This window comes from Ovis aries, chromosome X (assembly GCF_016772045.2).
Source record: "Ovis aries strain OAR_USU_Benz2616 breed Rambouillet chromosome X, ARS-UI_Ramb_v3.0, whole genome shotgun sequence".
Taxonomy (NCBI): Eukaryota; Metazoa; Chordata; class Mammalia; order Artiodactyla; family Bovidae; genus Ovis; species Ovis aries.
In genome coordinates, this window is record NC_056080.1 from 98672524 (window position 1) to 98699193 (window position 26670).

At 45.8% G+C, this 26670-nt stretch overlaps 1 protein-coding gene across 2 annotated transcripts; it reads right to left on the minus strand.

Moving 5' to 3' along the window:
• Nucleotides 1-1960: 1960 nt before the first annotated feature.
• VGLL1 (vestigial like family member 1) lies at nt 1961-25203 on the minus strand. Of its 2 annotated transcripts, XM_012107264.5 has the most exons (5): nt 25059-25203; nt 20559-20777; nt 9406-9825; nt 7550-7609; nt 1961-2314 (listed from the first exon to the last, which is right to left on the minus strand). In XM_012107264.5, exons 2-5 carry the CDS (start codon nt 20758-20760, stop codon nt 2271-2273), a joined length of 726 nt encoding a protein of 241 aa, XP_011962654.2. In that variant the 5' UTR covers nt 20761-20777; nt 25059-25203; the 3' UTR covers nt 1961-2270. The 2 variants fall into 2 exon arrangements, with proteins under 2 accessions (XP_011962654.2, XP_060264253.1); XM_060408270.1 differs by having other exon boundaries at nt 1961-7609; nt 25069-25203.
• Between the last annotated feature and the right edge of the window lie 1467 nt (nt 25204-26670).

A 26670-nucleotide genomic window follows, 5' to 3' on the forward strand; every position in this document is an offset into this window, starting at 1 on the left:
AAGTAAGAAAGGATGGTTCTAGACAGATGATCTGGGCAGGGACTTACTTGTATCAGAAGAGCTGGGGTCTTTCAGAGGCAGGAGGCCTTTTTTCTCTTTGTTACTGTGGGAAAATTGACTACTACTTTCAGCTTTATACGAGAGAACTTCCAGGCTGAGGGATTTTCGGGGAAATAACATCAGATTACCCAGGTTACACCAAATGCCAGGCCTCTTGGAATCATTTTTTTTTCCCTAAATAGCATAATTAAGAGTTCAATTCTGATGGTACGTGTTACCTTCTAACACAGATGAATCTTTCTACAGTGAGCCAAGATAAACACCCTTGTATAATGATGCACACAAGTGCTAGAGTCAGCCTCCACCCAGAATTTTCCCAACCATCACCTAAAAAAGAACAGCACTTTCGAAGGAAAATAACTTTGAAGGAAAATGTACTGTTTTTTTTCTCTTAGTAAATCTCAGAAACACATGTAACACATTGGAAAAACGATTGAGACAAGAGAATTGCTCTATTACTACCAAGGTCATAGATTCACTCATGTAAAAGCTGTGGTCTTTACACAGCAGATGGGAGAACTAAATAGCTAACAGCCACCTTGATGGTAACCCTTGGTAAGTATTATGGTGGAGAGAAAAGAGCCCTGAGATCAGACCTGGGATCTGGGCTACGTGACCTTGGGCAGGTCATTGGCCTACTCTTGAGTCTTAGTACCCACATGTATTGCTGCTGCTGCTGCGCTGCTAAGTCACCTCAGTCGTGTCCGACTCTGTGCGACCCCATAGATGGCAGCCCACCAGGCTCCCCCGTCCCTGGGATTCTCCAGGCAAGAACACTGGAGTGGTTGCCATTGCCTTCTCCAATGCACAAAAGTGAAAAGTGAAAGTGAAGTCGCTCAGTCATGTCTGACTCCTAGCGACCCCATGGACTGCAGCCCACCAGGCTCCTCAGTCCATGGGATTTTCCAGGCAAGAGTACTGACCCACATGTATTACGTGAAGGTAATCATGTCAATAGCAGAGTTGCTGGCAAGTTTGCATGAAATCATGGAAGTGAAAGAATTTAGAATTAAGAATAGCTTAATCCAGAATTTTCACTTTATTATTAACCCTTTGAGCTATGGGAACAGGGGGTATATGTGTGGGGAGTGCTGAGGGCAGGGATACCGGGATTGTCAGAGCTAAATACCAAGCTCATGCTGGACTGTGAGCTACCAGATTGGAGAGATGGAAGAATTTGGAGAAACTGGTCATTTCATCCAGAACAATCTGCAGGGAGGTCCCGCTGCCTGGTCTTGGACCCATGTGGGTACCCACCCGGGTAGCCCCAGTGGTTCTGTGCTGAAAATAAAGTGTTTTCTCGATGTCACTGACAGTGGAAGAGCTGTAGGAAAGATCCCGTGGTGATGGCAGTCAGGCGGGCCCCTGTGTGAGGCTGTCAGGGGCAGACGAGCACACGTGGGGTGTGGAGACCCAAGGTCCCCCTCGGGGGGACAGCAGCCGAGAAGTCACGGAGCTCATCTAAGAATGCTCTGGATACAGAACTTACTCTAGCCCTGGCTTGGGATGGGACAGTTTGCTTACTAATTTGTGAGTTACTTGTCAGATTGCTCAGTGATTAGAATCACTGTTTTGGAATTGAGTGATCAAACTTTTCAAGTGACGGTATCTCATTCATCAAGGCCAGCCTGAGACTTCTTCAGCTTCCCTTCAAACTTCAAGGATGCAGGAACCGTCCTGCCTCCCAGCCACTCTCTGTGGGTCTTGCCAGTGCCATTAACAGGGAAGCTGGGTATCATCTGGTTAAGGCTAGAAAGTGTCAGGCCGTTTCTGGAATCTCTCTATTCAGTTGGAAGAGTGGGACAACCCCATTGGGTACCATGTGGTCACTGTTGATATGGGCAACCATGCTGATGGAGGGCAAGTTGGCCAATTGCTAAGTAGGAGGGCAGTGAACACAGAGGGTGAAATTTGTCATTTTATTGGGAACAATCTACAGGTTTGCTCCCCACCACTAAACAGCTCTTTTAACCATCTTATATGCTCAAGATTCACTTAACAAGTTTAAAAAAAAAAACAAAAAACATGCTGCAGGGCATAGGTGCCAAGAAAAAGTATAGAATTTCAGAGAGAACAGAAACTTGCTTTGAACCCAGTGCTCTTTGGTGGCAACAAGAAGAAAGGACGGTGATGTCTCCAGACCCTCTGGATTCACAGCAGAAAACCAGAAGCAGGTTTGGAAAAAGGAATTCTCTTCTTTAAACCCATGTTCAATAAAAGAACAGATCTCTTCTTCTCTCTGGAGACTGGCTTCCTGAAAAATAGAATATGCTTGATGAGATAGCAGCTGGCTTGGTGCCCAAGGAACCCAGATTTGAGTCTTGACCTCACCACTCCCAGCTGTGTGACCTCAGGCAAGTTACCTAGCCTATCTGAGCCCCCCTTTCCCCATCTGGTAAATGGGAATACTAATGATACCCATTGCCTACATGAGTTAAACACATGCAAAGACCTTAGAACAGTGCCTGGCACAGATAGGCTCAGTAATACTTGTTAAAGAGGTAGTGTTCTTATATGGAGTAGAATAGAATTAGCGTGTGGTCACACTGCAGCTAGCTTATTCGGTAAGACCAAGGACAGAAAACTGACCCTGGCACTTACCTTGACTCTGGGCAAGTTACTTAACCTCCCTAAAACTCCATGTTCCCATCTGTGAATGAGGATAAAAACAGCACCCATGGTGTAGCGAGCTATGGGTTCTTCTTTTACCTCATTTCTGTGGTTCTTGCCATTCTCTGCACCTTCTAATGACCTTTGGTTCACAGTGCCTCAGTCAGCCATTCGCCGTGGCCACACACTAGACCTTGTCATCACGTACACAGGTGGCACCCCTACCATCTCAATTTCAAACCACCATCTCCCGATGTCATTGGCTTAAGCAGTCTTATCACCACATTTTTATATACTCTCATCCTCCAATCCATCAACCTCTACTACCCAGCACCTTCCATCTGCCTCCATTTCCTTCTTTGAGCAGCTTACATAGCACGATCCCATGCTATGGGCCCTCATTCATCAGGCTCACTTGTCAAACTCTCAACCCTGGATGAGCCAGAGTTTGGCTTCTCTGTGCGTTACATTAACCCAACAGCCCTGGTGGAAAAAAAAAAAAAAATCACACAAGTCAGCCAACTGTTTCCACTTAAACTCATGATGTCAGCCTTTATAGCTGATTCAAAATCATTTGATTAGTATGTTTCCAACTCCCCACAAACAAGCCTGCAAATCTAGTGGCATCTGTGTCCTTACTCCCCATCTTTTGTCTGCTTTCAATGGTAGAATGCCCCCTCCTCCTAGCAAATGCCAATGCTTCCCCACATCTTTGCAGTTGTCTCCAGCCATGAAGTTATTGTCATTGTCTTGTCATCCATCTCTTCATCTCTGTATAGGCTCTATTTTTATTTTTTCTTTCTGGTCACCTGAGGGGTTGTTTTTTTTTGTTTTTTTTTGTTTGTTTGTTTTTTGTTTTGCAGTGGGGCGGAAGCTAATTACTTTTCTGAATAGGCTCTAATATTTGCCTTCTTTAAAAAATAAAGAAATAAAAGACCCTCTCCGCCCCACTAATCTCTGTAGCTACTACCTTACTTTTATTCACCTCCCTCAAGGCTAAGCTTCTGCAAGAAGGTACTGCCATTTACTGTGTCCACTTTCTCAGCTGCCATTCTCTCTTCAACCTACCCCATCCAGCTTTCGTCCACATACTATTAACGAAAACTGCTCTTAACTACATTATCAAAATCTCTGATGCCACATCCAACAGAAATTTCTCTGGCCTTCTCTCATTTGATCTCTTGGAAGCGTTTGACACCGGTAATCACTCTCTGTGTTTGGAAATTTTCTCCTCTTTGAGTTCCTGTAACACCTCACTCTCTGGCTCTTCTCCCACCCAGGGGCTGTTCCTTCTCTGTATTGTCTGCTTGGTTCTCATATCCCCCAACTTCTAAATATTGGCACACTCCAGGACTCTGTCCTCTGTCCTTTTCTCTGCCTGGGTGATCTTTCAGTGGCTTGTAGTGTCGTTTTCATACCAAACAATCTCAAAAGTTTACTCAGGCTCTCCCCCGCTTCTGAACTCCATACTTACATACAACTGTTGGAGAGGGCCATCCGCTTGCATGTCTTATCATCACCTAGAGTGAATGTGGCCAAGGCCGAGCTGTGTTCTCCTACAATCTGCCTCATTTCCACACATGTACCAGCATCCACAGAGTTGCTCATGCAGGCAAATGAAAACCTAAACACCCCACATATTAATAGATCTCAAACACATTCACTTCATCCACCGTCCACAATTGCCATCTGATTCGGGCCACCATCTTGTGCTTCTGGCCTCCTAACTAGTTCTTTCTCCAATGCATCCTCTGCACAATAGTTCCGTGGCCTTATTAAATGCAAATTGGATCACACTTCAAACCCTGCCATACCTCACTGAGTCACTTAGAAGAGAAAATCAACCTCCCACCATGATCCGCAAGGTGCTCTGTCGCCCGGCCCCAGTTGACCTTTCCAGGGCTCACTCTGCCCACACTCGTGTTTCTCCTAGTCCTCACTCACTTCTGGTCTGGGCAGGGCAGCCTCCCCCATCTCCATCCCAGCTCATCCTAAAGCTCCCGGCATCCCTCAGTCTATTTGGGTCCCTGCTCACATATCACTTCATCATAGAAGCCACCCTAGACCCCCTTTATCCAAAGCTGACCTCTGTTTTGCTCTGTTTCAACACTTGGTATGTTTCCTTCAGACTTACCGTAACTTGCAAACATTTTATTTTGTCCTTTTTTTTTTTTGGTGGAGTCTACCTTCCCAACTAGACTAATAACTGTGGGAGCAGGGACCAAGAGTTTTCTACACCATTGTATATATATATATGTGTGTAAGTGTACCATGTCTGGCAATATTTTCTGTAGAGATTGAAGGAATGTACAGTGAACCACTGTCTGTTTCTGCAGATTAAAAAAAATCAAATTCACTAAATATTTTGGCACCAGTTTTGGGGAGTCCCTCCAGAAAGGTCCCTCCAACTATGCTTCCAGCAGATTGCTCTTCTCTCCACATGGTCTCTGCCTCATGTGGGTGTGTGGTACCCACTCGAGAGGACTAGACCATATTGGAGGGGCAGGAGGGAATTGCCTTCCTTCAACAAATATTTATCTGGGGCCTAACAGAGGAAATCTTTCAGACTACCAAAATCTTTCCTGACAGTTTCATCCAGCTCACTTCAAAATAAGGTCAATATATGAGAACTCCCTGGTGGCCCCATGGTTAGACTCAGCATTTTCACTGCAAGGGCCCAGGTTCAATCCCTGGTTGGGGAACTAAGATCCCGCAAGCCACTTGGCATGGCCAAAACAAAACAAAAATCCCAAATCAGGTTAATATAAAATATATCAAGACTCAAACTTATAAAGAGGCTAATGAGTTCCATGCCAAAACTACTCAACCAGGAAGTGATGGTGCAGAATCTGGGTTTCACAAGCTCCCCTCTGGTTTTCAGCATCAGGCAAGATGGGGAAATGGGCGCTGTGCTCTCTTAAGAATGTGGGCTTTGAGGGGTGTTCCTGGTCCTTTTTTCACCTAGAAAGTCACCCCCTTCCCACTCTCCATGTCCTGCTGCCTCCCTCTGCCCAGAGCCACAGTGGCAGAATAGCCAACAGGGGGCTGTTGGCATAGCCAGGTACCCATTCCACACTTCCTGTCAACTATTCTCCACATGGCCCCTTCTCAGGGTAATACTGCTCCTTTGCATGCTTTCCAAGTTTCTGTGACCCCTCATCTTACTCAGGATACTGTCCTGGTTCACAGATGGACAGTGAGCCCATATACAGTGAAGCAATCATACCGGTTGCTAGTCTTCACTGCTATACACTTGGTTTAAGTTGGAATTTTTTTTGATGATTTATGTTTAATGTAATTTATGATGTTGATGATTATGACACTGTGAGAGCAAAGAAATAATTGTACCCCTGCCACTTGCTGTATGATCTTAAGCCAAGTCCTTTCACCTGTTTGAGACTCAGTTTACTCATCTATAAAATGGCTATATTCATTTCTTCACTCATCCAACCTCTACTTACTGCATGCCTCATGTAAGGCACCTAAGATGTCTTCATACATGAATCATAAGATCATTGTGGGGACTGAGCTCACCACCACCGATACATGGTGTTGCTGTTAATTTGGGCCTATGAGCAATTGAAAGCATCAGGCTTTTGGTAATTCTAAGGCTTACAATTTTTTAAATGTATAAGCTAACAAGTACTTAGGAGACTTGATAATCCTGATTTCATACATTAGAAGGTGAGCAGAGCTCATCCCTTCAGGAAGACTTCCATGGAGCCTGATAAAACTGCTAAGGCTCTTGGATCAGCCCTTAATCTATCTTGTCACTTGGGCACAACCAGTTCCTCACAGGGGGTGATTTGTGACTTGCTTGTTTCACTCAACGGCATCAAAAAAATTTAATTTATACTCTATCAATAGGTAGATTTTTACCATTTCCTTTTTTGATGTTCTTTTATTGTTTCCGGCATCTGCTCACTCATTCATTAGACACATATGTTCTGACCTCATGCCAGGCACTGCCACAGGTGCCAGGATGGGTTAGTACACCTCTCAAAGTCTTGGCCCTCAAGGAGTGGACATTTTAGGGAGGTCTATATATTTTGCTCACCCCCACTCCACAGCAAACTGTAAAGTGCCAGAGATCCGAGGCTGCGGTGGCAGCTCTTCCCTTGATGCCTCTCAGACACACAGTGAGAACAGCTGAAGGCACATGGATGCCCTCCCTAAAGGCACTTTTTGCTGCCTTACCATGTGCTGACTTACTAGAGTCTCATTTCCATTAGAATTTACATGTCAATACATATATGTGAATTAATCCTTATCAGAAATCTGATGAGGTGGGCATTATTTTAATCCTCCTTTTATAAAGCTACTGAGGTATGGAGAGATGAAGAAATGTGGTTAAAGTTCCTGAAGCTAGTAACTAATGAAGGTGGATTCAACCCTGAGCCATGAAGGTCCTCATGTCCAATCAGAGATCACCCTCATTGGGCGGTTCTTACTAACACCACTTTCAAATTGAATGTGGGGCCCAGAGTCCTAGCCTTTGGTATCAGGTGGCATTTTCTGACTGCAGAGTCCTGGGGTGGCCCTATGTTCTAGGCTGAAAACTGAACATCTGGGAAAGAGCAGGCTAACCTTCATGAATTTGTTCATTTTCCTGCATCACCTTGGTTACCTCACTAAATCCAGCTCAGATAAAAGAACTTAATAAAATTGCTTTCACAGCCAAATTAGAAAATGGGCAAACCATTTTACAAGATACTAAGTGCATGGGCTCTTTGAGACTTAAAGGCAGCCAATTCAAAGGGTAAAAACACTAAATAACAGAAATGAGAGTCATTCAGTTGCTGGAGATCCTGGTTTTTCTGCTAGAAGTTTGTTTTCAGGATGCGGAGACAAGATATCAAAGACAGAAGCAGACACTCACTTTCAACTGCAAAGCTGGCACCGGCAGGTCCACCATCAGGGGGGAAATAGATTTTCTTAACTAGAAAAGAAGAAAATATGATTGGGAATGAAATCAGGGACTGGGTTAGAAAGTGCACAGTAGCCCCCCAAGGAACCCTAAATCATGTGCTCCTCAATTTTGACATTTGACGTGTTTTCTTTTATCAGATGCTACAAAAAGAGACACTTCTGTTTTGTATGCCCTTAGGGTTTTGTTCCCATATTATGGGCAGTGTTTCTGATCAAAGGTTGCTGACTTCTTCAACAGATCCTGGACTGTCAGCCACTGATTCATCCATTGGATATCAGCATTAGTTGGAGAGTGTAAAGAGTTGGCAACAGTTGAGACTTTGGTGATGAATATTTGTTTGAGAATGGATCTAGAACTTTCGGGACTATGATAATGCTGGCATTGTGGTTTTGCTATGATGTGCCTGGCATATACTAGATGCTTGTTAAATCTTTGCTAAATTTCATTTGAACTGCATGGGCTTGTTTTGTTTGGGACGCGATGATTTGAGCTGTATTCTAACCATCCATCAAGACAGGGTTCCACTGTGTGCGCACAAGCATATACACACAGTTGGCCTCATTTTCCCCTCTGAATCCAGCAGGAACAGATTTCTGAAAAAGAGGACAAGGGTGGGAATGCTCATAGGTTTCCCAAGCTTGACATTTTTATGATTTACTCTTTAAGTACATTGCTAATCAAACTCTGCACATGATGGAGTGGTATTTTAACAGAAAATTTGTTTTTGACATTAGGATGGAACACAGCATCTGACTTTAGACCTCGGTGTAACATAAATATACTTAGTTCAGAAGTAAAAGCAGCTTCTGGCAATTTCTTTCAGGCACAGACCAGGGAGCTGTAAAAGAAAACTCATCCAAGGTGCAGAAAGCCAAAGATGGAGCCCCAAGAAACTATGAAGCATCTATTATTACCAATATTTCATGTGAAGGGAAAATCTTGCAGGAGAGTCACTTGTTTTTTTTGGTCAAAGTAAACTTCAGGCCAGTTCTTTCCCATCCTTTTACAAAGAAGGGAGTCTTTTTTCTCGATGAGTATTTTGCATCTGCTGCTGCTGCTGCTGCTGCTGCTAAGTCGCTTTAGTTGTGTCCGACTCTGTGCAACCCCAGAGACAGCAGCCCACCAGGCTCCCCCATCCCTGGGATTCTCCAGGCAAGATTTTGCATCTGGTAGGTGCTAATTAAATATGTCGGGTGAGTGAGTAAATGGAATAAAACAGTGAATGAGCATTAAGGAGGTTTTCGCTTGGATGAGGAGTAGGGGTCAGGGAGCAAAAGCCCCAGACAGCCAGGCACCATGACGGTCTCCACGCAACAAGGGGGTGGCCTCCACTGTTTCTTTGAATTTTAATATGTGGAGCAGATGGTTGGTATAGACGGCCCTTGTTTCTACCCAGGAGTCTGGCATTATTGCAAGTTGCCAACCTGTTTGGAGGATAGTTTTGAGCCTATAGGTGTATCACTGAGCTCTGTTTTACACATGGGTTATCTGGCAGTTCACAGTGAGGTGAATGCAAGACCCTAAGATTTTAGGCAGCGGCCCATCATTTTTCTAAGCTAAGTCCGAGTCAGCAGACCCGGGTGAATATTCTGGGCCAACTGCATCTGGCTGGCTATCTATGCAACCCTGTAGTCATTAAACAGTGACTATCGATACAGCCTAGTGAAGATAGATGTTTTGTCCCTCAGGAGCCCCACAGCTGGAGAGGCAGCAATTAGTCTTCCCATCCCATCTCATGCTAACTCACTCTCAACCACAACCAATCAGAAGCAACCCTCCAACCGTACTTGGAGGCATTTCCTTACAGTGGGCTGAGCTGGGAGGCAGGTTGAAGAGCAATCCTGTGCTTCCGGCCATCTGGGCAGAGTTGCCATCCTCCCACGAGGCAGATTCTTGAGGATGGGTTAGGCATCTCTCTGGCTGGAGGAGACTTAGGAGGGGCTCATACTTCCCCTCAGCCTGGGGCTCCGGAACCAAGTGCCCAGTGGAAAAAGCATGAGGGTAGCCAGGCTCTGGGAAGCTGGGGCTGGCGAGGGAGGAGAAATGCCACAGCTCGCCAGGTTGAACGGAGGGGCCCCCAGTCAGGGACAGTGGGTACTGATCCATAGGCATGAGACCAGATCCATTCAAGCTGCAGCTGGCGGCGCCATTTGCAAAAGGTACTTCCGGCTGTGGCTTTGTCCACGGAGCAGAGAAACGCCACTGATTTGGAGGCATGTCACTATCTGGGAAGGAAAGATTTAGAAGACAGGTTTGTTTATTGTTTTCAAAATGGAATTAGCTTTTTTTATGGTTAACACAGGGGCTTCCCAGGTGGCTCAGTTGTAAAGATTCCATCTGCCAATGCAGGAGATTCAGGAGATGCCAGTTCGATAGATCTCTGGGTTGGGAAGTGCCCTGAAGGAGGAAATGGCAGCCCACTCCAGTATTCTTGCCTGAAAAATCCCATGGACTTACAGTCCAAAGGCTTGCAAAGAGTCAGACATGACTGAGCAACTGAGAATGCACACACCTACTATGTATGGTTAATATAATGTATTTTTAAATGAGAAAAATGTAGAGAAGTTTAAAAAAATCACTCTAAGCATAATATCAGAGACTATCAGTGTCTATCTTTAGGTGTACTTATTTCCAGGATGTTTCTATATATGTACACATTGTTTTTCCAGTTGTTCTCATGTTATTAAAATATCACAAACATCCTGCTATAGCAACAAATAGAACCAACACCAGCTTTTCAAATCACTGCATGGCATGCCGTCAGAAGGCAGTAACATGACTAACAAACACAATACTTGGGCAGCTCAGTTATTCCATTTTTTCAATGAACAACATTGGGATAAGCATCTTCATATATACATCTTTATATACTCATCCAACTAGCCCCTCAAGGAAACTTTTCCAGAAGTAGAATTACTTGATTAAAGGTGATTTATGTTGTTTGTTGCCATTGTTTGACTTTTATTTTATAGCTGATGTTTTGAATACACTGAAGAGAAGAACCCTTCATACAGTTTTGTGAAGCCTTTCCTCTTCAATGTATTCCAAACACTGGTTGCCAGTATCATACAAGTCTGGGGATGAAACTTCATTTTCAAGAACAGTCTGGGCCATGGGGATGTTAAGAGACTGGACCAAGTTAGCAAAGCAGATTAGCCAAGTAGAGATCGGAGCTGGAGGGGGTCAATGATGGGTAGGAAAGTGGTTGCTTCGTGGGCTCAGTCATGTCTGACTCTTTGTGACCCTATGGACTGTGGCCCACCAGGCTCCTCTGTCCATGGGGATTCTCCAGGCAAGAATACTGGAGTGGGTTGCCATGCCCTCCTCCAGGGGATCTTCCCAACCCAGGGATCAAACCCAGGTTTCACACATTGCAAGTCTGATTCTTTACCATCTGAGCCACCAGGGAAGCCCAGTTTCTTGGACTTCTTTCTATAAAAGCAAAATGTTCAAGGTCAAGTGGTGACTCAGGTTCTTCTTGTAAAATTCTTGTGGACTAGCTAATGGGGATGGAGTCTCCTGTGGTCTCAGAGACACTATTCAAATTGTGCCTCTAACAGCAGCTGAATTGGAGTTCTCAAAGAGTCTTGGGCAGCTTGACATGATCGGATGTTTTCCCCATTCTCAACACCCACTCAGGGAAGAGGGGAGGTGGGAGAGAGCCCTGGCAGATGGTCCTTAAAGCCTAGAGATTCCCATCTATCCAAGATAATGAAGGGGGCATGGGTGTGAAGACAAAGGGAGACTGGAGGGCTGGAGAGGCCGTCTGGCCCCCTTCCCTTCCTCGTGCACCTCACCCAGCGCTCATGAATGTTCAGTTTGCCTGGATCTTTTCTGATAGGTCTGCCCAGTGATGCTGGAGTATCTTACCCACCAGCACAGCTTTTCACGTAATATAGATGGTAAGGGCAAAACAAGCCCTACCCTACATGGCAGATATTCTGCTCAACTTTTTACATTGTTCAGGAGACGGTCGAAGGTTGGCTTCTTTTAGTGAGGTCAAGGGCAATGAAACAATTAGCAAGATTTGTTCCTGAGGATGACTGCTACTTTTGAAAACTGATATCTGCTGGGTAGTAGCAATTCGAGGCAGTATCTATGTGGGGTAGCAGCAATTCAGGGCCACTGTGTAGCACAAATAGAATGATTAAGCTGACTTAGGCTAATCACTGTTCCTGCTTCATATTGAATGAGGGTACTGCATGTCCTAAGCACAAATGAGAAACAATGTTTAGCCTCTGACAACTGGGCAGTTTCCATCTGAACTGGCCTTCCAGATCTCATACATAGGACCAAGGTTTGGAAGGCTTGAAATGTGGAAAGCAGGGCCCCAGCTTGTTTTGAATATTTTCTTTAACTGCTTCCCTTCCAGAATTGTCTGACTGAAAGGTTAAGGGGAGTGGGTGGATGTGCCTGTCCAAGGTCCCACTTGGTCACTGAGTGCACCAGAGCACAGTTTGGATGGGAGTATGTGGGAAGACACAGAGAGTCCCAATCCTGAATTCACAGTAACCCAATTGTAGGCCTTGGGGAGCCCAGAAAAGTCACCTTTCCAGGGCAGGCTTGGGTGTGGTGTCCCATGGAGTGGACACCCTGGACTTTGGTGGTCTCTTTCTCAGGCTTCTTGGACAAACTGCTCCAGTAACCACACCCATCTAGTCGGAGAACCACTGGACTGGCTCATGGTGACTGGTGCAAATAAGTGGCCCTGGTGACACTTCCTTACCCGAGTTCCCCCTCTTAGAACCCCAGGCAAGATTCCACTGCCTTCTCAAACCCCAGCCTACACTAATGAATGGAGAGCAAGCAAGGAACACTTTGGGGACATTTAGGGAAGGCTAGGTTTTTCATATTCTATTTTTTTCCTTCAGATGTGAGTCTATACTAGGCAGTGTTTATGAAATATTAACCACTCCATATCTTATGTCTTAAAGTAGATGCAGCTTTAGTCTTTTTTAAAATTGAAATATAATTGGCTTACAATATTATTTTAGTTTCAGGTATACAACAGAGTAACTCAATATTTTTAGAGATTATACTCCATTTATAGTTATTCTAAAATATTAACTATAGTCTCTGAACTATACATTACATCCTTATAACTTCTGTCCATAGTAGTTCGTATGTCTTAATCCCCTTCCCCTATTTTGCTCCTCCCCTCCCCCCCAGGCTGGATCTTTCTTTCAGTAGGAATACAAAAGGCTTCCAACCCCTGGACCCCTATTGTGAGCATCTAGCCCCTGCCTCTTAGTTCCATCCATGCCTCTAGCATTCACGAAGCCCCTGGTTCTAAGACCAGGTCCTGTTCAGAGAGCACAAGTCCCCATTTCCTCCTTATCCCTTTAGGATGAAAATGTCAAGCTACTCTCCCACCTGTTAAGCAAACCCAGAGACATCACCCATGACCACCATAGATGCTTCTGAGAGCCCCAGAACCTTCTAGAAAGCACCTCTAGGCCTCAAGGAGTTTGCTTCTACCCCAGAGGATCCTCCCTACACTCTGTCCTTGCATGGTGGCCCTGACACCCTGTTCCAGGCTGGCTTCTGGACACACCAACTTCAATGTCAACCCCTCAGAGAGGCTTCCCCTTAACAGCCAATGACAGCGAGCATGTCTCCTCCCATGGATGGAAGGGGACAATCCATGTAAAAGGTTTAGCATGGTGCCCAGGACCTTATAGGCACTCAAGAAGTGAGAGCTGCTGCTGTGGTTAATATTATTAATTATTATTTTGGTTTAGAAACGCAGCGTAGGCTCACATTCACGGGTTTCTCTCCTGGCTTGCGACACTCTACAGGATCAACCAGGAAAAAAAGCCAAATGATAATGCGGGGGGCCTGAGGAGTCTCTTTGCCCTCAGTCATCACAGAAGGGAGGGGAGGAAAGGCCAGAGCCAAGGAGCCTGGGAAGCAGCGGTGCTTCAGGGCTGATATGGAGGATGGAGTAGATACTGGCTATAAAAGAGAGATTTCTGGGGCTTCCCTGGTGGTCCAATGGCTAAGACCCGCGTTCCCAATGCAGGGGTCCAGGGTTCCATCCCTGGTCAGGGAACTAGATCCCACATGCCACAACTAAAGATCTTGCCTGTTGCAACAAAGATTGAAGATCAGTGCATCAACTAAGACCTGGTGCAGCCAAATAAATAAAATAAAAATTAACAGAGATTTCAGAAGCCTTTGCTCCGTGTGTCAATTCCCAAAAATAATCCATCAAAGGTGGGCAGGAAAGATTGTCAATCTAGAGGAGCTTTTGTTTACTAAGCACTTACTATGGGCCAGGCTCTTTGTCTAGCATTCTGGATGCATCTCAGGAGAGCTTCACAACCGTCCAGATGAGAAAATAGAGACTCAAAGTGGTTAATGTAACTCGCCTAAGGCCACAGAACTAGCAGGTGGAGAGCTGGCTGAGTCTCAGCTTCACGCTTGGCCGGCTCTGCCTCCTATTATCTTGAGGATGCACCCACTCCTGCAGCTGGAAAGGTGGCAGGTGAGCACAACGGGCCTAACATTTCTGGCAGCAATTTATCAGCAGATATCAAAACCCTGAAATCTGAATGGACTTTTTGATATAGTCATTCTACCCACAACAATATATTTTAAGAATATAATCAATGATGCTTGTAAAAGTTGAGCTGCAAGGATATTCAATGTGATATTTACATATAGTGAAAGACTGGCAACAATCTAAATGTCCAAAAATTTTAACAGATTTGAAACACCTATCGAAAAGGATACTCTTGAGGCATAAAATGATGTCTTAGTAGAACATGAAATGGCAGTAAAGATATGTATGGTTTATTACCTGTTAAAACTCCAAGTGACGTTAGGTTGTAAAACTTAGTATGGGCGCCTAGATGTGCATGTGGTTTTGTGTCCTGAATGCTTCTCTGTGTTTTGTAAAGTTTCAAAACTTAACACAGTATCTTTGTAATTAGAAGAATTAGTTTTAAAGTAAAAACTTAAGAACCCACTTGACTCAATGAACCTGAGTCACAGCTGTGAAAGGCCAGTGCATAATTGCCTGGTTGCCTTCCATCTAATCTTTCCTTCCTTCCTTCTTTGTTCCATCTCCACCTTTAATATAAATGCTGCTTTACAATGGAGTCGAAGCCGAGAACCCTCTGAACACACACACATATCTTGCCGCATGAAGTTCCCAACTTTGGCCTGACCGATGTGCACACGCTGACACTCCCCTCTCTGCCATTTTGGCTGGTGGCACTTGTCTCTGATGTATTCACTCCAGAAACAAAGAAATATTATTTGTATTAGCTGAGGTTGAAATAACACTAGGACAGAGAGACAGCTTGTGGGGGACAGCTCTGTTTCAGGGCACCCCATGTGTGTGTAGGGGGGAGACTTTCCTACTCAGTCTCACCCCCTCCTTCACAACCACCTGTCTAGGTCCTTTGCTGATTAGCCAGTTTCCCTTTCCCAACTGAAAATGGAGATAAAATACAAAACATGTGCTTGTATTTTGAAAATGGCTAAGAGCTCTGTGCATGCATGTTCAATTATGTCCGACTTTTTTGCTACCCTATAGGCTGTATGTAGCTCGCCAGGCTCCCGTTTGTGGGATTTTCCAGGTAAGAATACTGGAGTGGGTTGACATTTCCCCCTCCAAGGGATCTACCTGACCTAGGGACCGAACCCAGATCTCCTGCATTGGCAGGTGGATTCTTTCCCACCGAGCTACCTGGAAAACCCAGTATGAGCTCAGTATCTAGAATCAAATGATCTGGTTATGAACAGCTGCTCTTATGAGCTGTGGGATCTTGAACAAATCACTTGATTCTCTGAGCTTCATTTTCCTTATCAGGAAATGAGCACGGTGAGAGTTAACCAAAAGGTTACTGTGAAGATTCACTAAAATAATTCATGTGCCAGCCCCTGGGAAAGGGCCTGGAACATAGGAAGCACTCAATAAATGTTGGCCATTAGAAACACTATTAGTGAGAGTGCTAATGGGCAACAGTGTGGACGACCTAGAGATTGTCCTACTGAGTGAAGGAAGCCAGACAGAGAAAGACAAATATCATTATAATATTGCTTATAGGTGGAACCTAAAAAGAGCTTATTTATAAAACACAGACTCGCAGGCACAGAAAACAAATTTATAGTTACCAAAGGGGAAAGAGGGAATATAAATTATGAGTTTGGGATTAACAGATACACTCTCACAAGGAACTATATTCAGTATCTTGGAAGAATCTGGAAGGGAAAAGAATCTGAAAAAGAATAGATACATATTATATACTTACATATAACTGAATCATTTTGCTGTACATCTGAAACTAACTCAACACTGTAAATCAACTATACTTCAATTTTTAAAATTGAAAAAATAAAAAGAAAGAAAGAAACCCAGCATTTCTTCCCCAACCCCATTGGATTCTGGAGGAGGGGAGGGAAGGAGACTGGCTATGAGAGACCTCGGAGGGCTCAGGTTGTGCGAATACCTTCTCTCAGCAGCCCTTGAGGGAAGGGAGCCAGCCCTGGGGCTGGGCTCATGGCTGGGACAGGAAGAATACAGGGTGGGTTGTGCACCAAGACAAGCCCCCAGAAATGGTAATTTATGAAGCTTCTCCGAGTTACCTACTCTGAAATGGCCAGTGTCCTTTCAAAAGGGAAACAATTCAGATACTTTCAGCCTGTGTTTTCTTTTCTACCAGTAGGGCCAGTATAAATTATACCTAAGTAAATAAAAAAACCAACTTGGATTTGAAAAAAGCAGCCAGGAAATTCAATGGCATTTCCTAGCCACATGGGCCTGTCAGAGTACCCTTAAAATGTGGGTGAGCCCGCCATGGGAGCCCATGAATGGGAGCCTGTTCTCAGCTTAGCTGGGGCCTCGCTGAGGCCAGGCAGCCTGGGGCAGGCCTGCAGGGGCTGAGAGGATGCTAAGTGTCGGACGAAGAGCCACTTTATGGATTTCCCACCATTTTCGAAGCTGCGTGCAGTTCATAGAACACCTCCAGTGAGAACCACTGGGGACACGTCTTCTTTCAGGGGACCCTCCCCAGAGGCAACAGAGCTTATGAGAAATTTGACTCCTAACTGTGTAAGAGAGGCCTTGAAGAAAAGAGGCTTTCTCCTTCATTTGTTCAGTCAGCTGGACAAACACCGGCCTAACCCACAACACATGCTGTGAGGGAGATTTCTTCACAGTCGGGGGATCTGTGAGACCATCACACGGAAAATGTGACAACACAGAAGGTAGGCAGAGAAGAAAGCCGCCTCTGTTTGGCCAGAGAAGGCTATCTTGGGCCAGATACAAGACCACGTCCAAGCTTCCTTGGTGGGCAGGGGCTTCATAGAATACAAAGTGAAGTCAGGAGAGTTAAGAAACAGGGCAGCGGCCACCCAGCAGAAGCCAGTGGACAACTTGGAAGCTGAGGGGAGGGTCCTGCTGGTTTGAAGGCGGGCCCTCACATCCACTGTAGACATTCAAAAAACCTGCCTCGAGCCCTCACACACCCCAAAAATTAACTACCACCTCCATGGCACTTGCTATGTGCCACTTGACATGAGTAATCTCACGATTCCTCCTTTAGTTCAATGATACTCAGTTTTACAGATGAGGAAACAGAGGCCCAGAGAGATGAAGTGATGTGCCCTGAGGTCACATGGTTAAACAGCAGAAAAGCTGACCAGCCCCAGGGTGCCTGGGTCTAAAGCCATATACCAAATGATCCTGTCTCTCCAGTAACCCCATCAACGACAGACATCAGCACCCTGTGATCCAAATCACAATGTCATTCATTCCCTAAATATTTATTGAGTACTTTCCATGTGTTGGACATTAGGGTGGGTACTTGGAAAACAGCACTTAACAGACCGACAGCATCTAGGGGGTAGGAAGAGATAAGAAACCCGTAAAATACACAATATGCCCCATGGTGACGCATGCTAAGAGAAATAAAACAGGGTAAGACAGTGACAGGGTGGAGACTTCTATGTTTTAAATAGACTGTTCAGGAAGGCCAGTCTGAAAGACGACATTCTAACAGAGATTTCAATAAAGGGGAAGTCTCGCAGTTACCTGGGAAAGAGCATTTCAGGAAGAGGGGAGAGAGGAAGTGCAAAAGGCCTGAGGCAGTACTGTACCTGCCACACGCTATGAAGAGCAAGGAGGCTATGCTGGAGTGAGAGGATGATGAGATCAGAAAGCTGACAGGGGCTCAGGCAAGTGAGGGCCCCCTGTAAGGCCTTGGATTTGACTCCGAGTAAGATGAGAAGTGGAGAAGGCAATGGCAGCCAACTCCAGCCCTCTTGCCTGGAAAATCCCATGGATGGAGGAACCTGGTGGGCTGCAGTCCATGGGGTCGCTAAGAGTTGGACACAACTGAGTGGCTTCACTTTCACGCATTGGAGAAGGAAATGGCAACCCACTCCAGTGTTCTTGCCTGGAGAATCCCAGGGACAGGGGAGCCTCATGGGCTGCCATCTATGGGGTCGCACAGAGTTGGACACGACTGAAGTGACTTAGCAGCAGCAAGATGAGAAGTTACTGGAGGATTTTGAACAGAGAAGTGATATGGTACAACTTTCTGATTGCTACTTTGAGAACAGACTGAAGGGGAGCAACAGAAGCAGCAGAGAGACTGATGAGGAGGCAAAAATCCTGTGGGGAGAGGATGGCTTTTCAGACTAAGGGGACAGGAGTGGAGGTGGAGAAACATGTTCAGAGCTCAGACAAACTTTGAAGGTAGAACTTACAGAATTGTTCAAAGGGTTGGATGTGGGGTATGAGATAAAGAGAGGAGTTAAAGATGACTGCAATTAATTGGAAGGATGCAGCTGCCATTCATTGAGACTATGGACAGAGCAGGGTGAGGGGAAGATCAAGAGTTCAGCTTGGGGGACATCCCTGCTGGTCTGGTGGTTAACACTTAGCCTTCCAGTGCAGGGAGTGTGGGTTTGATCCCTGGAAGGGGAGCTCAGATCCCACATGCTTCTCAGTCAAAAAACCAAAACATAAACAGAAGCAATACTGTTAACAAATTCAATAGACTTTTGGTCCACATCAAAAAAAATCTTAAAAAGAAAATTTAGCTTGGGACCTGTTTGGTTTAGATTCCTATTAGCTATGTGAAGTGAAGATATCAACTAGGCAGCTGTGTAGATAAATCTGAAATCCAGTCTGGGTAAAGATATGATATTTCATCAGCCCATAGGTGGTGTTTATGTAGATGGTATTTAAGACAAAGAGACTAGAATAGATCCCCCAGGGCATGAATGTAGAGAGAGAAATTGAGATCAAAGTCCTAGGGCCCTCAAATGTTTAAGAGATGAAGCCTTGAAGAGAAGAGGACATTCAGCAAAGGAGACTGAGAAGGAGGGGTAACCAGGGAGAGAGGTGGAAAACCATGAGTATGATATTATGGAATCCAAGTGAAGGAGGTTACTTCCAAGAGGCGGGAGCAATCGACTGCAGCAAATGCTGCTGATGAGTCAGCTAAGACGAGGACAGAGAAAGACCATTTGCTTTGGAAAGTGGAAGTCTCCCACGAGCCTGGATAACAGTGTTTCAAAGAGTGATGAGGATGACAGCCTGAGGGGAGCAGATCTGAGAGAGCAGAAGAGGAAGAGGAAAGAGCATGCATGGACACCTCTTAGGAGTCTGGCTGCGAAATGAAACCAAGAAATGGGACAATAAGCAACCAAGAATTGGTTATATCTCAGGTTGGGTTTACGAGGCAAGGAGAGAGAAAATGAGGGATGACGAATTGCTGGTGCTGACAAAGAAACGATTGTCATATATTCAAGGCAATGTGTTTAGAATTAACTCAGAGTCAAATCGCCAAAGTGGACAGACTTAGCTATGCATGAAGAGCCTGGGATTTTGACCCTTCCTAGGAGCCAGATAGAGCCTCTGAATCCCATTGACCGCATGGATGGGCTTTTACCCACGCATCAATTCCCCAAATGACTCAAGAGCAGCCATTCCTGCAGCTGCTCTGAAGTACTCAGCACACCCTTAGACAGCACCTCCATGCTCTCCACCCAGCCCCTGGTCCCCAGTGTTAGCTTTAGTACCTGCTCCTACTATGCTCCCCTTCCACATGTTTCCTGAACTCCAAAGAGTCTCTGAGAAAACCATCTCACCTGACTGGAAAAGTTATTTCTAGGAGAGAAGCAAATCTGAAAGGCTAGAGAGGCTAATACACCAATTCCCTATCCAGACCCAGAGGCTAGCCAGTCAGAGTGATGGCTTCTGAAAACCAGTGAGCTCTTTACCCACAGGCAGAGGCCCCCTCCTGGGAGGCATGTCCATCCTCCAACGGGAGCAGGGCATTCAACGCATAAGCTCGGCACCTTTTGGCATTGTGCTCTTGAAGTAAGTGTTTTGAGATGAGACAATGCTTTAAAAAAAAAATCACCCAATAGTGTGTGCAATAGACACTGTTAAGGGTAGGGAGACGGATGCGGAGAGACAATCATTTTATCCACCTCCCTCTGGCCCCACTCCACCCACTATTAACTGAGAGAAGCCTGGGTGTTTCTACAGGGGACACATGCCCAACTCCTTTGGTGTTCTTGCCCTGTCAGACCAAGGTAGTAACAATAATAATGGTGCTCTCATCGCATACTGAGTGTGAACCTAGCATTTAACCTAATTGAGGACACAATGAAATCCGTATATTAATTTGATTAAAGTGCGTTTTTTTTCCTTTTTTTTTGCCCACGCCATGTGGCTTGTGGAATCTTAGTTCCCCAACCAGGGATGGAACCTGTGCCCCCTGCTGTGGAAGCGTGGAGTCTTAACCACTAGCCAACTAGGGAATTCCTTAAACAGTGTCCATTTTCAAGCCGAAACTTCTGAGAAAGGGGTGTGGCTTCTCACGGAACAGAATGATGTGCCTTTAGCAAATATACACACGTCTCAGAACATCAGAACTGTTCTTTGATGATAGCCTGATAGGGAATTCCAGCCCCTCCCTCCCAACATGCTCACCATTCCTCAGCAGCACATCTCCGCTCGGGCTGGAAGGGTTCTGTCCCTGGGGGCTCTTGACATTGCCCAGAGCTCTGGAGAAGTGTTCATCCACCACACTGCTAATGTCCCCTTGGAAATAGGTGAAAAGGACACAGCGGGAATTCCATTCAGTTTTAATAGGGCTCTGTGTGTGGACGGTGGTCTTCGTCACGTCTTCCATGGTGACTCAGGGGAGAGCTGCAAAGCAAACGCAAAATGTTACTGGCGCTCTTTTTCCAAGCGGTTTGGCTAAGTTGGCAGAAGTGGCTTCCTTGAGGACAAGCAGTTTGTGCCTAAGGTTCAGGTTCTCTCACTGGGGCTCCCAGGAGCTGCGCAGCTGCTGAGCAGTCTTCAGGAAAAAAAGATAAAGTGCTGAAGGGGTCCTCTCTTATAAATGCAAAAGAGTGCCTGGGAACGTGATTAGAAGAGCATCAGGAAATGAAAAAAAAAGGGGGGGGGGGAGAAAAAGGACACTGAAGCCAAAGACTGCAGTATTGCCAGCTGGGGAAGTGCCTGCCTCCCACTAGATTCCCCTGAACAAGGGCACGAGTCCTCCAGTAGACCTTGACTAAGCAATCAGTGGATACTGACAATTTGTTTCCCTAGCAAGCCTTGATTTCCACCTTGCCCACTTCTCTGCAGAAGCACCAAACATACCAAATTCTCCTGCTCCCCCTGACATGGTGATTCGTGTGGGATGGGGTCCTGTACTCACCCCTACCCCATCTTAGAATTAGCAATTACAATCAAGGCCTCCAGACAGACATACTCTGCCCAGAGTCACTTAGAAAATGTCAGAGCTTTAAATCCAGGTGCATATTGTTTTATTTTTATTTTTTTGGCTGCACAGTGTGGCTTGCAGGATCTCAGTTGCCCAGTGAGGGCAATGAACTCGGACCATGGCAGTGAAAGCCCGGAATCCTAATTACCAGGCCACCAGGGAATCCCCAGACAGACACTCGGCACCCAATGCAGCTAACATTTTTCACACTGATATCTGTTGGGAAAGAGCACTCTGTTCACCAGGCTTCCTGTGCGCCTAGAGCGGTGCCTGCTCAATATTGAGCAAATGCTCCAACAGTCATTTGCTGAATTGCCTTCAACTTGGCCTCAATGGGTCCTACCTGTGAGCTCCCTGAGGGCAGAGGCTGTCCTTTTTTGCACCTAGGCAGGGATCAGGCACGCAGACGGCACTGCAGAGAGAAGCCATGGCTTTTCTTTACCAGGGAAATAATAGTTCTGGGTGCTTCGTCACCTCTGGCCATCCAATCCAACTTGCCCAGAGTTCTGGCTAAAGACATTCTAGTCATTCTGATGCATATAATGCAAATGACTAGAGTTGAATGGCCCGTCTCCTGGTCTGTCTCCTGGTCTAGTCTCCGAGATCCAGGAGGATGGGGGCCATTTCTTATTCATTTCTTTATCTCTAGCACCTAACACTAAGTAAACAATGGCTGAGTGATGAAATGCCATTTCGTGCAGAGAAAGCACAATGCAAGGAAATCACACCAATTAGGGCTCAGAGGACCTGGGCTTGCCCTTGACTGGGTGTGTGCCTTTGGGGAAATCACAGGGCCTCTCTGGCCTTCAGATTCCTCTAGGGTAAAATGAAGAGGTTGGAGTATATGAATTCTCCAGCTTATTTTATTTTTCTGCCAGAAGTGTCAGTCAATTATCATGGGAACATTAGGAGGGAGTCTGGAATAAGCAGAGGACCCTTATTTAAAAGTGCTCCTTTCAGAATCTTAGCCCCAGTCACAGCTGGATTCTGCTGTCTCTAGAAGCCTTTGATTGAGCACGTCAGTCTGTTTCCCCCTGGGTGATAGACATGTTAAGCATCACCAGGCACCACCCTAAAAAAAATGAATCCACTGTATTCTTATTTCAAAAACACATGGGAGCCACCACGTTGAAAAACCGTCCAGCGGTGTCTTCTAAAGCTAAGCGTTCGCTTACCATAAGACCCAGCAATCCCACTTCTAGGCACATAACCAAGAGAAACGAAAACAGATGTGTGCGCAAAGACTTCTACATGAGTGTTCGTAGTGGCTTTGTTTATAAAAGTGAAAACAGCCCAAATGTCCATCACCAGGAGAACAAATAAACGAACTGTGACATTTTCATACAATGGAATGTTCTTCAGCCATAAAAAGGCACAAACGACATCCACCCAACAGCATAGATGAATCACAAAAACATTAACCTGAGTGACAAAAGCCAGACACGAAAGACTGCATATTGTATGACTTCACTTACATGAAACAGGCACAAATAATCTATGGTGATAAAAATCAGGACAGCAGTTGCCTTGAGGTAGAGCTTGGAAAAGAGTGAGAGTGGACTCACAGGGGTGCTGGAAATGTCTTACATCTTGAAGAGGCTGAGGGTTACATATGGATGCAGATGTGTCAAAACTCATCAAATTGTCCAGTTCAGGTCTGCAAGTTTCACTGAAGGCAAATTATTCCTCAGTGAAAAAGCACATGATATCTTCAGATACTTGGGACTTCGAGCAATAAAGCAAAGGTGTAGTCCTTGAGCACATTATGGCATCTCAAAGTATAATCTCACTTATCTGTGGAATTTTCAAGAGCCAAACTACAGAATAAAATGGTCATTCCCAGGGGCAGGGGGGACAGAACCAATGTTGTTAAAGGGAATAAATGTGTAACAAGCAGTGAACAAGCCCTAGAAATCTACCACACAGTGCAGTGAATCTAGACAATACTGCCTTCTAATCATCAAACTTGCTAAAAGACTAGAATTTAATTATTTGAACCAATGAAAAGAAAGGGTAATGATGCATCATGATAGAGGTGTTAATTATGGCCATGATGGTAATTGTATGACAATATATAAATTCATCACATTAACATGTTGTACATGTTAAATCTACACAATGTTATCTATCAAATATATTTCCAAAAAATAGCAAATCAAATGACTAATAAAGCGATGGTATTATGAATGACCAAGTAATGATAAGCATGGACGAAGCCTTTTTGCTAAAGCTGCAGTTCACAGAAGACCTATTCTGTCCCAGAGGCTCCAAATATATTTTCTCCAATCTTTATAACCCTCAGACTAGGTACTATTATCCCCATTTTAAAGATGAGCAAATCTGGGCTTAGAGAAAGAGGAAATCAAGGGCCCAGGCCATGCAGCTAGGTGGTGGCAGAGCTGAGGTTTGAACCCAAGTCTCCCTGGCTTCGGTGTCTGGCCTTTTCTCACCATCCCTTTCTACCTGTCAGGGTGAACAGCCCCTTCCCCTCCATGGGACCCTCATCCTGATCCAGTCCTCTGGCTCCCAGTCAGGCCGGCAGACGGTCTGTCTGCACATTCTCATGGTGTCTCCTGGAAGCCTTCACCTGCAAGGGCAGCTTAGCACCTTTGTGTGTCTTGCCCTCTTACCCTCTTGCCAGTGGCCGGTGCCACTGGCTGAGGTATGACCCAGCCTGCCATCTCTCCTTGCTAAGTCTCCCTGAAGCCATGAGAAGCAGCTGGCCAGACCCCTGAGACATCAATGCCGTGAAACATGCTCCTAGCCTCCCTGGGCAAAGACCATATGCTAGTTCCATAGAAACAGAGCAGATCAGAAAATACCGTCTCGGTCCCCCTCACTTGAGGAGCTCAGACCTCACACAACTGCGGATCCTCAATAAATCTTAAGTCCTACGCATGCCCCTCTTTTCCTTGCCAAACACATGGACACATACTCTAAAGGAAAGCCCTGGAGTACATCTCTGGATCACATCTCATGAGCAGTTCCCTGGCTGTAGTCAGACCTCAGGGGATGAGGGTCTGTATTTGAGGGCTATTCACATCTGTGAGCTGTTACCTGGTTTAATCCTTTACAGAATCGCCTCCCACTGGACCTCTGGAGTGACTTGAGCGGTTTCATCCCCACACGAACCCTCCTTGAAGAGTCTCTCCTCAGGAAGTGAAGTGGTGGGGTGGGTCTGGCTTAGAAGGAGGTGCTGCAAAGCTGGAACCGAGGGTAGGACTTTCCTGGCCAAGATGCTGCTGTATTGGCGCCTGGCTTTGTAGCAAAAGCCTCTTGCAGACAAAACCCTTGGCCTTGGCCAAGCTTTGCCAGGTGTGCAGTTCAAATAGTGTAATTACAATATTCCCCAGCGCTCAGAAATTTAAGACACCAAGTAGGCATCGAAATAAAGCCTGGTTTTCGGCCCAAATATTTTGGGCCAAGAGGAAAAGAGCAATAGTTTGGCCTCCATTCTACCAGGATGCCTACCTGCACACGCTTACCACCCTTCTGAGAAATGGTACCCAGCACCCCTGGGCTTGGGATGGGGAGTCTGAGAGGTTGTCACAGTGATCACTTGGAACAAAGCCCCAAGGGCACCGGAAGGCATCTCCTTAAGCAAAGCGTGTGATGCCCCCTACCACTACCACCCCCCTCCAGCCCCAGTTCCTTCTCAGTTGAATTCCCATCCCTCCTGCCTCCCCCAGAGTTCCTACCTTCTCTCACCTTAATTCTCGACCATCGGCGGCGGAGACACAGCAAGATGCTATGGCCGGTCGAAGGTGTGTTTTGCTGGCTAGAGCTGCCTGGCCTGCTTTAGAGCAGCTCAGTACTGGTCCGAGCAGGGCCTGGCGATCTTGTGCCCTCCCCTCGCTAACTTTCTACCCCTCTAGCTGAGCCTATACGAAGCATTTCCTGCTAGCTATCTATTAAGAATGCAGAAAATGTACTCCAACAAGTCAATCGGGTTGGGCACCTGCAGGAATGAGGAAAATAGGTAGTTCTTTTTTTATTTCTTTCTTTTTGCATTAAAAAAAAAGTGCTTAGCGATATTGTCTCTTAAAGTGGGCAGCCAATTGTTTGCCCGGAAACCACACACAGAGTAGTAGCGTCTCCAGCATCAGTGCTGGGGCTGGGATCCAACCGATGGGACTTTGGCACTGAGAGAAAGCTTGGCTGGTCACTAGTTTCTTCCTATGGGAAGAGAAAGGGAGCTCAGCCCTCTAGGATTCTGGACTTTCTCAGGCTTCCATGGGCCCGGAGGGATCGAGGACTTCTCCAAACCTGCAATAGATGAAGCAGTTCAGGACTCTAGCTTCAGGCTCATAGCAAAGGAGTCCCAGTCCACATTCTGAAAAATCTGCAATAGCACCATCATTCAGACCCCAAAGCCTGGAGCCGTTCTTTGCTTCTCCCATTCTCTGTTTCAACCATATTAATTTAACAGATATTTATTAAACACTTACTATAATGCCAGGCACCATTCTGGGAATTTGGTTCCATAGTGAACAAAACAGACCAAATCCCTGCCTTCGGGGAATAATAAATACGTAACATGTTTTATGTTTGCCTATAGTATATGGACTTGTCAGGTGTCAGTAAGTACTATAAAGAGAAATTAATCAGCCAGGGAATAGGAAGTGTCTCATTTATCTAGGATGTTCACGAAAAAATTTTCTGATGAGGTGACATTTGATCAGAACCCCGGGTAGTGGTGGAAGCATGTCAATACCTGCTTGCCTGATATCTGGGGGAACATCTAATACAAAAGATGGGATCACACCCAACCTGTTTACAGAAGGGTGAGGAGGCCAGCATGGCCGGAGAGGAGGGGAGAGGAGAGATGGGGCCATGGCACAGAAAGCCTCCTCGGCCATGCTTAGGCTGTGGATTCCTCCTGTAAGTGAGAAGGAAACCCATTGGAGACGTTGGAGAAAACCATCAGAAATCTTGACACACAGAGCGTCAAAACACATTCCAGTCCCATCCTTTTCTTGGTCACCTCTGTCCTTTGTCACCACCTCAGCCCTGCTCACTCTCCTGCAAACCCCCATCATTTCTCTGCAGGACCACAGCTTCAGAACTCAGTACTTCCACCTTTCACTTTTCTAATTCTTCACCCCAAGACAGCCACAGTGATCATTTGAGGATGTGCATTAAACACTGTCACTCCTTGTTGAAAAGCTTCTAGTGGTTGTTTTTTCCTGACCTTGCCCCAACCTTGCTTCACTCCAGCCCCACTCACTGCTGACTAGTCCTTGACCCGGGATGCTCATCCCCCAGACCACCTCCTGACTTGCCCGCCTCTTCAATGAAACCTGGGCTCCG

Excerpts from the sequence above, each read along its gene's own strand:
- VGLL1 (XM_060408270.1), bottom strand. The coding sequence starts at position 20,760 with ATGGAAGACGTGACGAAGACCACCGTCCACACACAGAGCCCTATTAAA. Across the intron at positions 9,826-20,558 it reads AGATGTGCTGCTGAGGAATG|ATAGTGACATGCCTCCAAAT; the intron begins GTGAGCATGTTG and ends TTTCCTTCCCAG. Across the intron at positions 7,610-9,405 it reads GCCTCCCAGCTCAGCCCACT|TTAAGAAAATCTATTTCCCC; the intron begins GTAAGGAAATGC and ends CTTCTTTTCTAG.